Consider the following 15,525-nt stretch of genomic DNA (forward strand, 5'->3'; position numbering starts at 1 on the left):
TAGCCGTGAACGATGTTGCTTTTCTCTAAACATCAACTATTTTTATATTTATAAAAAACCAATGAATTGACGTTATGTGTTCACAGAAAAATCGCCACCAAATGTAAGTGTACAACGATTTCTATAATCGTTGTTTATCAGGATTGGAACAAAGAAAGAACAAAGATAAAATGTTACGCGAATTACGGGTAAGAGCTGTGCGAAGAATCATAACATAGTAATCGATAAATCTGACAGGTTTTTTTTGAAACACCCTTTCTTTTTTAAAAGATCTGGCAGCGAAGAGACGAAGAATTATTTTCGTTAAAGGCCTACACACGTGTTATTCGGGCTGAAAGTTCCATTTGTTTTGTTACCTATGAATAAAAATACCTAAGTACAACTTAGTGTTTTTATTTCTAAACCTTTTTATTTTAGACTCCAAACAGTATTTTTGATAATTTCGGAAATCTGAACAAATCGGACGTCCGAACTCCCCCCGGTCCCAATGAGTTCGGATTATCGGCGTTCTACTGTATATCCATGATATTGATGCGTCCTAACCCATTTACATTTCTAGCACGTGCATCGACAGATCCTCAGTGTTGCGTGTCCGTAATAAGGTGTGATCTGGTATATAAAAGCAAGCTAGTTCCAGAGAGCAAAATCACCACGCAGCAATCGACTGACTCACTCAGCCACGGTGCCACCATTTTCACAAACTTCTTTCCTACGCTCACCTTCATTCAATTTTTAATTTTTTTACACTCCACTACCCCGATCTTCACCTCCATCTCGTTCATCTCTTTACTAGATGGTAGATGACTCTCATAAACAGCTGCAATACCGCCACTTTGCTTATTGGAGACTTGAAGTGATGGTCACATGTTAAGTTTCCACAGCAAAGTTCCGACAACCCCCCCTTCATATCTTCCATCATGCAGTACGACTGATATCTTATGAGGTTATGGTGGACATCATGGCGAGATCCAGTTTTCCTTACTTTTCGATGGTACAGCTCTGAAACGGCGTTCACAAGCAGGACGCTGGATAGTCCACCGGACCGGACCTATTAGTAACTATCTAAGAGGCTTCCGAATCAGCAAATTTATAATCTCGCTGCCTTTACTCTGCCAGATATTGACTGGAGGGAGTCCGAGTAATGTGCATGTGGGGGGAATTGTCGAGACCACGTTATGTCAAGGAGCTGGGTATACTCTTGCCATATGTATATCATATCCAAAAATTTCATTGCTTCACACAGAATGTCTTCCCCACACTTTCTTACTACTGAACACATCATGAATTGCCAAACTAAGAGAACAAAACTTATCTCAAATATATGTGGTCTCAGTTCCAATATCAATTATGTCCATTTCCACTTAACAGTATACCAAACCCCATGTACTTTTTGAGACAGAATCCCAGTTATCGGTTGATTCAACCACTGCTCATCTCAGTTGTCCGAATTATTCGCTGTATGATTCCTTTCGCTTCAAAAAGGTGGTACTTGTGCATATGTCTGTTCTGATATTTCCTGTCACAGACAATTATTTGGAATCTCCTCTTTTCAATCCCCTTTGACTTAAAATCTCATCTCTCTACCACATTCTGTCAAATTCATATGCTGCCTCTATCGTTCTCCAAACTCCACTAATCACTTGGAACTCTTTGACTTTCCTAACAGTGAGGTTGTTGTTGGTGTTGTTATAAGGTTTATGATCATTAGTGACTATGGCCATATTGCTCCGTGTATATTGTCTGTAAATTGCGTGTGTTCTGAGGTTGATTTTCTGTTTGCTGGACTAAAAAACCCAAAACCATGCCACTCAAGCTTGAGACCGACTTACTCAGCCACGTTGTGAAAAATGTACGTAAAAATTCCTCACGTCATCGACGGGACTCTGTCGCTGATATGGGCATTGCATCAGGCATCCATGTAACTAGTCACTGAATGCAATAAAGAATAGATCTGAATCTTTCCCACCTGGTGTGGGGAGGATGGCAATTCTACCAACTGTGCTACCCAAGAGGATCCCTAACAGTGCGGTAATTTTTATTTTTTAATTTTCCTTGGTGATTTTAATGTTCTGAACTCCAGCTGGCTTCCGTTTTCTAATCACAGAGAGACAGCTGGTCGAAATTCTGAGACTTTTGCAATTACTAGTGACCTCGCACAGATCACTACTTCATTTACCTATCAAATACCAGGCAATCTTAACAACGCAGCCAACAACACGCTTGATCTTTTTCTCACAAACAACACTTCTAAGTACACGGTTGAGGCGAGTGATCCTTTAAGGCCCTCGGATCACAACTTCGTGATGGCTGCTTCTCCAATGGAGCCTTTCTCAACCTCGTGTTGTTTGGCATTAAAAGAATGCCAAATGGAATGATCTGCGAGATTTATTTTCTTTTTTTTCATTGATCGGATTTCGATTCTACTGATAACGTTTGCTCAGATCGTGTCAGTTAAATATTTTTTGTTGGGTTGAAATCCTTTATTCCACATTCCAACTTAAAATTTCGTCCTTTATCTAAACCTTGGTTTTCCAATAAATGTGCTAAGTCTGTTCAACATAATATCGCAGGTGGCTTGTATCCAATTCTCCAGGTTCCTTTTCTGCCTACACCAAAGCTCGCAACAAATGCAAAGCAGTTAATAATCAGTCCAAACTAGATTTAAAACAGGCTAAGAATAGAAGACTTGCTTCTTGTCCAAATGGTAGTCTAACATTCTGATCTCTTGGCAAAGCTATTGGCCGCAACTTTTTCCCATCTTTTCTTCTTCCTTCTTTAAAATTTCATTTTAGAAATATCTTTTTTCTCAACCGTCAATCCATGCACGGTACTAAGTACTGCAGGTTCTAATAACTCTCGTGTTTGGGATTTTTATATAAAAAAAAAAACTTTGGATAGGTTAACGAATTCACGTGGAACTTGAATTGTACACCGAGTACATAGTCTTCTGTTGTCAGAATAAACTGATCTGCAAAGTAGTGGTTTTTCAATCGGTTTCTTTTCCCCTCTTAGGTTACTGCGCAATCTTCGATAACTTTTCTTTGCAAACTGCTGTTTAATAACTATATATTTCAAAATTTTATTGAAATTCCAACTAGTAAACCCAGTATACCATTTGTACTGTCCTAAAATGTCCAAGACTCAGTCTCATCAAACACTTCATCGTTTTCCCGATAAAAATTCTACAACCAGCCTTCCTTTCTTATATTATTACGCAGTTTTTCTTCCTGCCCAACATATGCAGTGTTATCAACTGGTTGATAAATCGACAGTCACTAACTTGCTAGCAAGAAACATATTCTTCCCAAAAAAGAAACTCGAACGACAAAAATCAGATAATCTATTTGAATAGCGTATCTGTTATTGATGCAGTAAATCTGCTTCTTAATACTTCTAAGTTATATAAATATTCGGTTTTTAAATATTTCAACATTTTAAACAGAAAAATAAACATGTCACTTAGTATCAATCCATACCACAACAAATATAAAACATATATATTGATTCTAGAATCGCTTGGGGCAGCCCACTGTGCGCAATACTTTTCTTTAGCAATCCTTCACGCTGATAACAGGAGTTTGAAATTAAAACATTTCTTTTAGGATACCTGCCTTCGATTCTGTTTTCTCTGAAAGGAGGTCATTTAAAAACTTTTTAACCAATTTTAAAAAAGAAGAGAAAGAAATGAAAGAGATCGAAGGAAGTCTCCAGAGAAATATACAGACAAACTTGATTTGTCAAATTTTGGAATGATCTGAGAGATTTATTTTTTGTCCAACAGCAGTTACGTGCACACTACTCTTATTTTATTTCTTTCACTTCTTTTAAATTGCTTTTAACTTTTCAGTAAACATTTCAGGTTAAACTTAATCGAAGGTAAATATCGTAAAAGAAATAGTCTTTAATTTTAAATCGAGTTCTTTTCGATACAGGTTACCCCCTCCCCATTTTTCTTAATGGCAATAGTGGGACTCGTACTGATGATACTATTTTGTTTTATTCTTAGTGGACTATGTGAAATTACGTTCCCCCAGAAAGCTTTATACTATCAAGCACGAAGAGAAGTTTCCAAAGAAATCTAAGTAAAAAATTGGAATTAAAACAAAATAAGATAATCTTAAACAAATATTGTGTTAAACCGAAATATCGCTGGAAGAACATTGCCACATGTACAAGAAAATACAAAGAAAAGATCAAAATCTTGAATTCATATAACTGTGGCTACAAGACATACTCGAATAGAGTTGTTCACGATCCATTCTTAATTCATTTAGAATATCTGAAGTGTTAGACGGAATGCATCCGCTGTCTGTTTGGATTAAATATTAAGGAACCAGCGGCGTATCCACCGATGAGCCTTCTACTGAGGATGGTTCATTCTAGAGCAGTCGTGCTAGGAGATGTTTGTTCAGGCCAGAATAAATCTTCCACAGTTTCCAATTGAAATTCGTGTACACAATTCTCCTCGACGTAGTGTGTGGCTCCTCTAGATTTTAGTTAGTGACCCGAGTCAGCTGTCAAACAATGCATTAAGAATTTTGTACGTTCTGCAACCCATATAAAACATCTTAGTTTTTCCGCTAGCTGTTGGGACTAGCTGGCACAGTCACTTTCCTTCATGGTTTCTAACAGTAATTTCTTCTCATGCTAGATTCTTCCACATCCTTTCACATTTTGATGATTATCCCCAATGGAGGATGGAGAAACCATATTTCTCCATCCTCCATTGGGGATAATCATCAGGCCATTTTACCTTCAACAACGCTGTATTAACTATTCTTAGCATGATACTTTAATTTTTCCCTTATTACGTCCATCCTATTATTATTATTTCTCCATTTTGGGACGAGGTTTCCACTTCATGACGCAGGCCTCTTGTTTGTGTTTCAAATTTTTCTAGCGAATCTTCCTTTAAACATATAATAACCTTGGGATTTCTATGGCTTCTTTTTATTTGGGATGTGGTAGTTAGTCTTGGATAATGCAAGCGCACAAACGTTTTCATGCTGCGATCTCAGAATCAACTGACGTATTTCACGCAAATTCTGTTGTTTACTATTATTGTTTGTCTTTGAGAAGTTGCGTGAAATTGTTTGTCTTTGAGAATTTTGAGAAAAATGCCATAAAAGTTCAAATCTAGATCCTTTTCTGTTTTATTTGAAATGAGTAGTGAACTTCGTTTCAAATCATCCAATTTTTTCAAAAGGTTTCTAATTGGTTTCCAATCTTTTGCAAAAGAGGTTAACCACCAGTGTTTCCAATATATGTTGGGTAACCTGTCTTGTAAGAGTAATACTACTAAGAAATGTATTTTCTGTCTAGCCTAAAACAATTTTCTTTAAATGCTACGAAAACTCCTTCAGACTGAAACCAGCATCTCACCTTTTAAGAATTAAAAGGGAAAAAATCTGTAATTGCCAAACACAAACCTTCGAAACACTTCGGAAAAAATCCCCAGAGAACGATGACATTTTTGGGGGTGTGGGGGGGAAATAAGAAGACAAACGGACAGCGAAATTCCCATTCGCTAGTGTCACGCGCAGCGATCCATCCCGCTGTCTTCATCAGCTCGAAAACGAATCGCATTTCTTCACAGGTGGTTTTGTCGCAGTTTGATAAGAGTTCTACTGTGTCCTTTAACAGCTTATTTGCAGCGTATATTGCGCTATCTTCAATTCCTACGCATGTCTTAGAAGGAAAAAAAAACATTAGATTAAGATTTCGAACTCTTTTTGTAAAGGAGGGTTAAAATGTCAGTTGAAAGATCATAAATTTCTATTCTATAAACCGGATACTGTCAACCACTGAACAGCAACATGATATGTCACAATGTGATGTCATAATCTTGAGTGGTGGTTAGTTCTCTTAGCAACGAGACAGTCTAGCGCACTCTACATTAAAATATTAGTAAATTATATATGTTGATGTAATGTCATTACTATTGCGTATAATATATCTTTCAATGTATTTTCTTTCAGGAAGTGTTCTTGAAGCAAAACTGAGTATAAAACCTTCCTCTGAGATATGCGGATGACTCCATTACATAAACAGTCTTTAACGATACTTCTGACTTGGTGAGTAGAGTCGCTCAGTACTAATCAAACAGTCTCCCATTGGTGGTGCTTTTTTTTTCCACTGTGCTATTCCATAGGCGAGTGTGGAGCTTCCCTGCTATTCTCTGTACTAGTCCCATCACCTGAGTGTGCATCCCATCACCCCCTGCAAGACATAATGGTCCATGCCGAGCTTCAATGAATCACTTCTCTTCCTCATCGCTGGCTGTCAAAACTTCGACTTGGAGACAAAACTTCGCGCGTGCAGAGGCTAGCTAAGAAAAAGCGGTGAACATTCGTCCCGGATGTGGACGCAAATAATAACAGACCAAATTCATCAACGAACCAGATCGAACTCGCGTTGAAAGGCAGAAGCGAAGTGGACAGCTACTTCCAGCAGCAAACGAGTCATTTCTAGTGGAAACTACAAATCTCGCAAAACTTTGGACGCAAAATATACGGCCAGTCACTTTGGAGCGGTAGTGGTGGCGCGTCCGTCGCCCTCCCGTACGATCGAAACGTCGGGGTCGTTGTTACCGCACGTGAATACTCCGTCAGTTTCAGGAAACTGTTATCGACGTTGGTAGTGGTTTGTCTCTCTCTCTCTCTCTTGAAAGAGGAGAGGGCACTTCTTTACCTCAACCATTGCCCGAAGACATCGCTCTTATTATTAGCTGAAGAATTTGTGTGCGGGAGAGCCTGCTGTCAGTCATCCTACGATGTTTCCCTTCCCTCGGTGCGTCTGTTAGCAACAAGTGTCTGCATAACTATGGCGGAGTTCCTGGAGACCTTTTCCCTGAACTCATCTTCCACTTCTCCCTTCAACTGCACCGTCAATGAGACCAACTGTTCATCCCTGGAGGTGGAGGAATTTCCACCGGGTACTCCACCAGTGCTGGTGCTAGAATTCACTAAGATCCTGTACGGGATCGTCTGTCTTGTCGGCCTCTGCGGGAACACCCTGGTAATCTACGTGGTGCTGCGATTCTCGAAGATGCAGACGGTGACCAACATGTACATCTTCAACCTGGCCATTGCGGACGAGATGTTTCTGATCGGACTGCCCTTTCTCATCGCCACCATGACCTTCAAGTCGTGGCCGTTCGGCTCGGCGATGTGCAAAGTGTACATGACCACCACCTCCATCAACCAGTTCACCAGCAGTCTGCTACTGACTGTCATGAGTGCCGATCGCTACGTGGCCGTCTGTCACCCCATTTCTTCGCCTCGGTACCGGACGCCGTTCATCGCTAAGTTCATCTGTCTTACGGCGTGGACAGTATCGGCTCTGCTAATGGTACCGATCTACATGTACGCCAACGTCCTACCGACCACCTACACCATGTCTTGCAACATCTACTGGCCAGAAAGCCCGTACATGGATGGACAGAAGGCCTTCACCCTGTACTCCTTCACTTTAGGGTTCGCCATCCCTTTAATCTTAATCCTACTCTTTTACTTCTTGGTCATCTGCAAGTTACGAAAGGTAGGTCCGAAAAACAAATCCAAAGAGAAAAAACGCTCCCACCGTAAAGTAACCTACTTGGTGCTAACGGTAATTACCGTCTACGTCATCTGTTGGCTGCCCTATTGGATCACCCAGGTGTGCATACCATTCTCGCCACCCAAACAGAATAAATCCAAAGTCAGCATCACCATCATGTTGCTGGCCGGCTGCTTGTCCTACGCGAACTCTGCCATGAACCCGATTCTGTACGCATTCCTCAGCGACAACTTCAAGAAGAGCTTCGCCAAGGCGTTCACCTGTGCGGCAGGGAAAGACCTAAACGCTCAGCTGCACGTCGAGAACAGCGTCTTTCCGAGGACCACGCGCGGCGGCTCTTCCCGCTCTCAACCTCGTCGCGAGGCGAGCAAGCAGGCGAAGAATCAAGAGCCGGAGCAGTCGACAGCCATAACGCTCACATCTCGTTCAAATATCGTGTTAGCAGCTGACAAAGATCTCTCGGTAAGAAACGGATTCAGCAAACATTCGGCTGAAAGCGAACCAACTCAAGTTTAAAAAAAAATCATTCGGTTCTTTCATAGTGGTTGACATACCAGAAACAGCATGATACGTGACTGCTGCTCATTGTTGATGTTGCATCCGGTAGAGAAAGAACCTTTAATGTTTATTTTAGAACAATTATTGCTCATTTCATGACGTCACACGCGCTACTTTTATTTTGTAACCATTGGAGTTCGATTTTTCTCTTTTTCTTTGAGGACTGGATAATCTCTGCCACAAGGCAGATATGATGGTACCGCACGCTCTCTAAATGATCACTGAACAGATCGCTAATGTCCAGGTAAAAGGAGCCAACGTTATCTGTGTTGATGACGAGGTAAGAAGAACTAATGTAAAGAAAGAGGTTGCTCAATCTTAACTTGTCTCCTTATCAGCGCTGACAATAATGGTGCCCACTTCTTTCACTCAGATTTTATCACCATTCTTTAATGGAAAAAAAATAATAATAATAATAATAATACAAATGTAACTGTGTAAGTGTTTTTATTACCCGAATGTTTGTCGAGTAACCATTCAATTGTTTTTTGGTAAATACTGGTAACTTATAAAATCAAATGTATGTATGTTATTAAACATGGATTCCGTCATACGAGGTCTTATCATTGATCAAACTAACTGACAGTCCTGAAAGCGCATTAATAATGACACACTACCAAATCACGTGAAGCTAATTTTCCCCCATAGAACCATCATAAGTTACATTAAGCAGTTAGAAAACTGTTAGTTGAACTTATTGGGATAAGCGTTAATAACACTATGATTAACGCAATGTAATGGCACACCGTTGCCATAGCAACTTCAACAATGGTTTTAAGTGCAGTAATTTAATGCGGCGGTACATTTAAATAAATTGTCAAATCATTGTTGCCACTTGGCAACAATGATTTGTAATTGTTGCCAAGTGGCAACAATGTCAAATCATTTTTACATTATCATATTTGATCAAGAAGGGAGATTATTGGCTTTATAATGGTTAATAATGAAATTTTTAAAGCCAAAATCTCTCTCTCCTCACACAAATCTTTTTAAAAGTTCGTAGATTTTATTAGCTTTTATAGATTATGTTATATATCTTATTAAATTTACCAAGTTTAAGAAATTATTGAAGTGATTATTACTCATTGATTAAATCTATTCGTATCCCTAGAGCGAGTAAAGAAAGTTATTAAATAGTGATTGGCATTAAGAGATTGGCAACTCCGAAAGAATCAGAGAATACGTAGTTTAATGTACTGCGGCTAAGGTGGAATGAATCTTTCTTGGAAGGATTATGTCAATAGAAATGATCTTTATTGCAAACGTACTATCCATATCCAGCGGCAATGGTCCCTTTTAATAAGACTCAAACAAAACGAATATTAATATAGAAATGAATAACAAAGCCATCGGGGATAATAATGTCATGATTCCATTAATATAATCTCCAGAGGGAGGTTCTGGGGAGATGAAAGCCATCTCCTATCACTTAACATCAGTTGCAAGTTCATATATTTATCCTAGACGAGGAATTAGATAGTTCTGAGTAGTGTCTCATTTCTCTTGCTTGACAGAATTGCCAGAAGTAAAATATCTAATGCATTTCATCGGAATTTCAAATTTGTTTCAGCAAAGTCGATTCATTTTTAGTGTCTCGGAGAAACTGCTATTAAATCCGTTTCAATCAACGTTGTATTCGAATATAATCTTCAATTAAATTTGGAAAGTTTATGCGTGTGTGTGTTAAGTTTTTAATTCAAAAGATTCGAAGGTGCTCTTTTGCTTGAAGCACCCAGCAACAGAAACCCAAGTCCAAAAATATCATCTTCAGAATCCTTTTGTTTCTTTAGAGTTCCTTTTATTCTACGAAGAAAAAAAAAATCTAAGGACTATCCTCTTATGATTTCAAGGATATCTAAGATTGTTCTTAGCGATCACGTATTTTCTTGTTAAATCAAAGGAGGAGGGAAAAAAAGTCAAAAGCTGTGTACTTCTTATTTCAGACTACTTCTGGCCTCTTTCTTTCCCGTCATCGAATCCAACCTTCACATCACTCGACTATTAGGATTTGATGAGCTCATAAGTACTCCTGATATTTTCTATCGGTCTCAAGCGGCCAATCTTCGAAGGCGCGATTGGTCCGTAGCCAGTTCAGCAAATATTCTTTGTAGTATCATCGTAGAATCCGTACGCATAATCGTCTTATAGAAAGGCCAAGATTATTGGGTTATAATCCGTTGTTCTTTAGCTTTCTCTAAGATATTTGCTGTTTTCTCTTCTTTCTTTCCATTCGTTCCTCCTCAAGAAGAAAATACTGAATGACACAGTGATTCTTCGTACACAAAACAGTGCTTACTCCGATTCTGCCATGTATGCGCGTGTCTTTTATTAATGAAGCACATACTTTACGCCATCGACAAAAAATCTGAATGAAATTGGTTGCTGGAAAGATTGTCTTGAGTTTCCTCGTTTGATTGGTATTCAGAAAAGCATTACAGTTCTGCAGATTGAGTTGAGAGTCATATAGACATTTTATTCTCATTTAGGAGTGCGATTTATGAGAAAGACAGGGTTTTTTTTTTTTTCAATTTTTGAATTCCCAGAACAGCGAGCGAAGGAAGAAACATTCTGACATGTTTTTCATTGAATTCCATTGACGATATTTTCCTCCAATTATCTTTTTCAATGCCAAGTGTTCATATATAAATCATCCTGGAAGTCTCAGCATCCATTTAGTGCGGCTTTCCCTGCATATACGTTACAGCAGATTTGGCTGCCTCGGGTGCATTCCAGGGAGAGCCATTTCGGCTGTCTGTCATCTTTCGTCCACGCGGCCAGCAAGTCATAAAACTAAGGACTTTACGATCTTGACTTATTATTTATGGTGAAACACTGGTGCTAACTTATCAGCGATCTTTAGTGTTCTCTCAATTTCTTTATTTATTGTTCCAAGGGATTTGTCTCTTCCATCGAAGTTCCTTCTTTGGGAAATTAATGGGGAAATGCTTTCTCTGGAGAGATGGAACGATGAAGTATTAAAGGCGAAGATAATAGTAATAGAAAAGAGAAAACGAAGGGAGGCAAATCATTAGGGAAAGACATTATTTCTTCCTCTTTTAGCGAAGTTATTTTGCATATGTTCAGGTGAGGAAATCAATTACGATTTTTAAAAAAGAAATCGTCCTTTTCAGTAACAATCATTTTAAACGATCTAAAATGAAGTCTAACTCGCTCATTTAGCTGATGTTTTCAACTTTTCCATCGACGAATCTAAAAAGAAAAGTTGGAGCGCCAAAAGCCATGGTAATGGATTAAAAGAACGCTTTTCCCCACGATGATACACAGGAACAGCTGCAAAGTTCTTAATGGCAAGCAGTTCGATGGACTTTGATGTTCTCTGGAGACCATTACGAACCAAAGGGACGGTGTAGTGCTTCGAGCTTTTCCGATCTTAATACCATCTTAACGAAGCACTTTTTCAAAAAGTCTCCAATTATTGGGGAAGAAAGCAGTTAACGATCAGAGAGAGAAAGAAAGAAAGAAAGAGGTGGGGAGAAAGAGTATGTACTGGATGAAAATCATTAATGAAAAAAATCAATTTCTTTTTCCATAAGAAGTCCATAATACTTACAATAAGATCATTATGAGACAAGGAAATATCTAAAAGAGAAAAACATAAATCCCATTGTTAAAGGAATGAACACTATTGGAAACTGGAGTCCCGGAGTGAGAAAAGCAATGTAACTATAGTTGTCAGCCACTGGAGTGCCCAACAAAATCTTCCAGAAGTGCTAAAAGTACGTTCGCATCTCTTTCATCCTCTGTAAGGCATGCAACAGCATAGCATCGCTTACTTCACGCGGAATCTTACTTTTTTCTTGTCCAACTCCTGCTTAGTGCCTGACAGGTGTTATTAGCAGAGCAGAAAGGAATCAGACCAGCTGGTATTGCTATAAAAAGCACGCGCATATACACTATAAAGACTTTAAGACTCGCCTGATAGAAACGCAGTAAGCAGACAAGGTGGGATCTGTTGTCGTTAAGATGCTGTGAAATGATCAAGGCATCATTAAAACAGACCTTCGAAAACAGATTATTCTTAGATGAAACTAGAGTGTGCAAAATAAGACGCGCATTTTCTTTTCGAAATAATATCCTTTCTCGTTGGAGTTCTCGTAATGATCAAAGGAGCACGCACAAGAGAAGAAATAATGGGGAAGAAGACTAAGTGCATACTCAGATGAAGATGGGATGCCTGATAAGAGTCGTGCTATAAAAGAAATCAACCCAACGAGACGTCCAGAGAATTTTAAGATAATGAAGCAAATGTAAAAACAAAAAGGTAAAGTATAGTTGTGAAAAGTCAAGCGACGTAGAATAAAAAAGACCTAAAGAACCACGGAACTCTACTTCATCAGGAGACGAATATCGTTCTGTCAATTGAAGGATTTAGGAAATGTTTCTGTATAACTGAAAATTTGAAGAACAGAATGGAAATTTTCAACTAAATAATGTTACCTCTCTATACTGATAGGTAACATTAGCTTTCGATATTTCCATCTCGATATCACTTAATTAAATGGGGCTCAAGTAGTTTCAATTTCAACAAGTACATCTTTATGTGGCTTTTTCTATCGATATGACTTTAAATAGCGAATAATTACACTTTAAATATCCAATGATTACAATATTCAGTTATCAAAAATCTATTTCAATTATTCAACCTTCCAAAGGGTTAAAATATATACTTAAATTAACTCTACATAAAAAGATATTTGCACAGCTATACAAAAAGTAATACACTCACTATATGCAGTATGTATATAAAGAAAAGGAAGGGTGAAAGAGTACTATAGTATTAGAAGTACCACAGAGTTTTATTCCAATGTACGAATAACAAAATCAAATTGTGTCCGTCCGATTGAAATTTCGAATAGAAAATTCTGAAAAATCCAAAAAAAAAGTTTCGAGTTTGAATACTACATTTTTGAGGAATCTCGTGAAGCAATCATTATGGCGGAATGTTCATAAGAGCTTTTTTGGAGCATTATTTTGATATTATGGGATCTAATAACAGTTGGATAATACTTATGGGATCAAAGAGGCAAAATTAGGTATACATCACATACTGACATTTGCAGAAAACAATTCTGAGCGATTATTAGTGGTGGAAATCCAATATCAGTCCTGGAGGTTTGCAATCTTTATGCGTTTATATTTACCAACAGCGCTGGCTCGAGGTAAAAGAGCGCCAAGGGCGAAGTCTACTTCTAGATAATCTAGCCCCATTCCCCAGGCAGAACCTGCTATTCAAACACCGTTTCCTTCCCCAATGAGCTCAGGGATTCAGCGAGTTTCTCATCAGTACTTAAATTTTATAGTAAGGATTTCTATTTCACTTTAGCAGTTATTTTCACTGCACCATCTCCTACAAATGTTTTTGTACGAGTGTTTTTTTATAATATAATATGCAGCCGTTTTTCTAATAAGTGTTTTTGCACGTATTAAAATGCAAATAATATTTCTTCCTTTTAATGCAAACTCTCCTGGCAGTGCTTCATCAGTTTTCTGTTACTATCTGTATGTTTTCCTGTTTTTTGTAATTATTTTATATAATCTAATTAAATGACAAGAAAAGGTTCACTTCTGTTAGTTCTCTCTTGCATGATCTTGATTAAATAAAATCTACATTAATACGCAGTTTGATGTAAATTTTATCAAATTTGCCATTATAATGATGTCTCTAATGCCAATTTGTAATTCGTAATTAAACTGCACGTTGGGCCAAATACAAAAGCCTTCAGTAACTTGGAGGAAACTTCTTAAGAAACTCATTAACCCAGTGCTTACAATAAAATACTGAAATTTTTTGTCTTAATATCGTACGCATGCGCTTACCAACCGCTCAGTATTGCTTAAGATCCTGAGTCACTTAACTATGGACTCCAGACATTCATTTGTGTAGAGAGCGAGAGATTACCTCTGTCGATGAATGTCGGACAAACATTGATGAATCCATCTTGGAATTATTGTGATTTACATCTAAAACAATGAAGACAAAAGAAAAGAAAATGCAATGGTCACCACCACCTCAAAACATCTTCTGCTTCTGTGTATGTAAGTGAATTCGATGAGGGAGAAATTGCAAACTTGGTTGCTATGGTGACTGTACCCTTCCTTCTGCCTAATGTAATTTTCTTCAGGAGATGCTTAACGAAAAGAAAGCTTAACTCCATCCGAACAACAGCAAAAGAACGGTTAGTAGCCTGGCATTAGACAGCCACGTATATGACGTAGTGCATGCGGAAGTGATATCGCTCTATTCAACAGATGCTGCAAGAAATTAGTTTAGGAAGTAATACTGTTATCGGTCTGGGTGGGTGCGCTCTCTCTGAGAATACATCCTATCTTCCTGTCAGTTCTTATGTAACACTTCAATGCCAGCATTTCCCTTCCATTTACCCATTTGTCTTTATTTGTTTAGTTTCATATTCTCTTTCTTATTCTATTGAGCAACTGAAACAAGCTCAAAACGCTTGAAAGGACCTTGGGTACTCCATAGTGTGCATCAATTTCTCACAAGATTTTTAAGGGACTTATTTATTAAAAACATTCAGTCTCGGTTCTTCTCTAGACTACCAGAATGTATGCTGTTAGTTTATTCACTGGAAGAGAATCTAAAATTCGAGACTTTGCTCCAAATTAACAATCTTCTTAATCGTACCTCATTCGACAGGTCCTTTCAACTTTAAGAAGCTCTCCAGTTTAACTTTGGTGCTCAATAATAAAACGCTTGATAATGAATCTGTCCACATTTGCTACGGTCCCTGATGAAATCTCTAAGCTTACCATTAGAAGGAAAGCTTGCCATTTGAAGCGCCATACTTATGACATTTTACCACAGAAAGAGAGGGAAGGACCTGGTCTCATTTTTGGAATTATTTAAACCTGAATGTGTACTGAAGCAATCGTTGTCTTCTCCGACATGGTGAGCAAATTTGACCAAGGCCACAGAGGAGAGGGTGTTCATTTCCAGTACCTTTTATAACTGCGTGTGCTGTGTTATCAAAGAAATAATATATCTGCAATAACTGTAGAAGAAAAATACAAAATACTTGGCGGTTACAAGAGTATCAATATTGTAGACAAACATATTTCCTTTTGCGTTACTGGGGCTGCAATTTCGAAAGAAGCATTTGCATTCATTTCCAACTGTCAGCATCAGTAAATCCTAGGACATATTATTACGAATAATATCACCTTCTGTGCGAAGCTGCTGGCATAATGGCAAGGATGAAACATCCTTTGGGTAATAAGAAAACTGCACAAATCAAACAGCTTCTCGATTCCCTAAAGAATACCTGACTTGTGTTCATGTGTGCGCGAGCGAGCGCCATCGTTGATGTACTGGAATGGTTCTGTCGCCACTGCTGATCCCTGGGAGGCTGCGGCTGCAAAGAGAAAACACAT

At 38.4% G+C, this 15,525-nt stretch overlaps 2 protein-coding genes across 2 annotated transcripts in view; one reads left to right on the top strand and one right to left on the bottom strand.

The window, feature by feature from the left end:
- The window catches only part of LOC150082983 (somatostatin receptor type 2-like), a 54,471-nt gene extending 46,002 nt beyond the window's left edge, over nucleotides 1-8,469 (top strand). The window contains exon 2 of the mRNA XM_090376958.1: nucleotides 5,979-8,469. Within this exon, the coding sequence (XP_090233084.1) occupies nucleotides 6,823-8,073 (1,251 nt within the window). The 5' untranslated portion in view covers nucleotides 5,979-6,822 and the 3' untranslated portion in view covers nucleotides 8,074-8,469. The remainder of the gene's footprint in view (nucleotides 1-5,978) is intronic.
- The window catches only part of LOC150082982 (guanylate cyclase 32E-like), a 432,790-nt gene that overhangs the window by 314,884 nt on the left and 102,381 nt on the right, over nucleotides 1-15,525 (bottom strand). The gene's annotated exons all lie outside the window — the stretch shown is intronic.

The sequence above is a fragment of the Mastigoproctus giganteus genome, chromosome 7, assembly GCF_048544385.1.
Source record: "Mastigoproctus giganteus isolate SK-2022 chromosome 7, ASM4854438v1, whole genome shotgun sequence".
Classification (NCBI taxonomy): Eukaryota; Metazoa; Arthropoda; class Arachnida; order Uropygi; family Thelyphonidae; genus Mastigoproctus; species Mastigoproctus giganteus.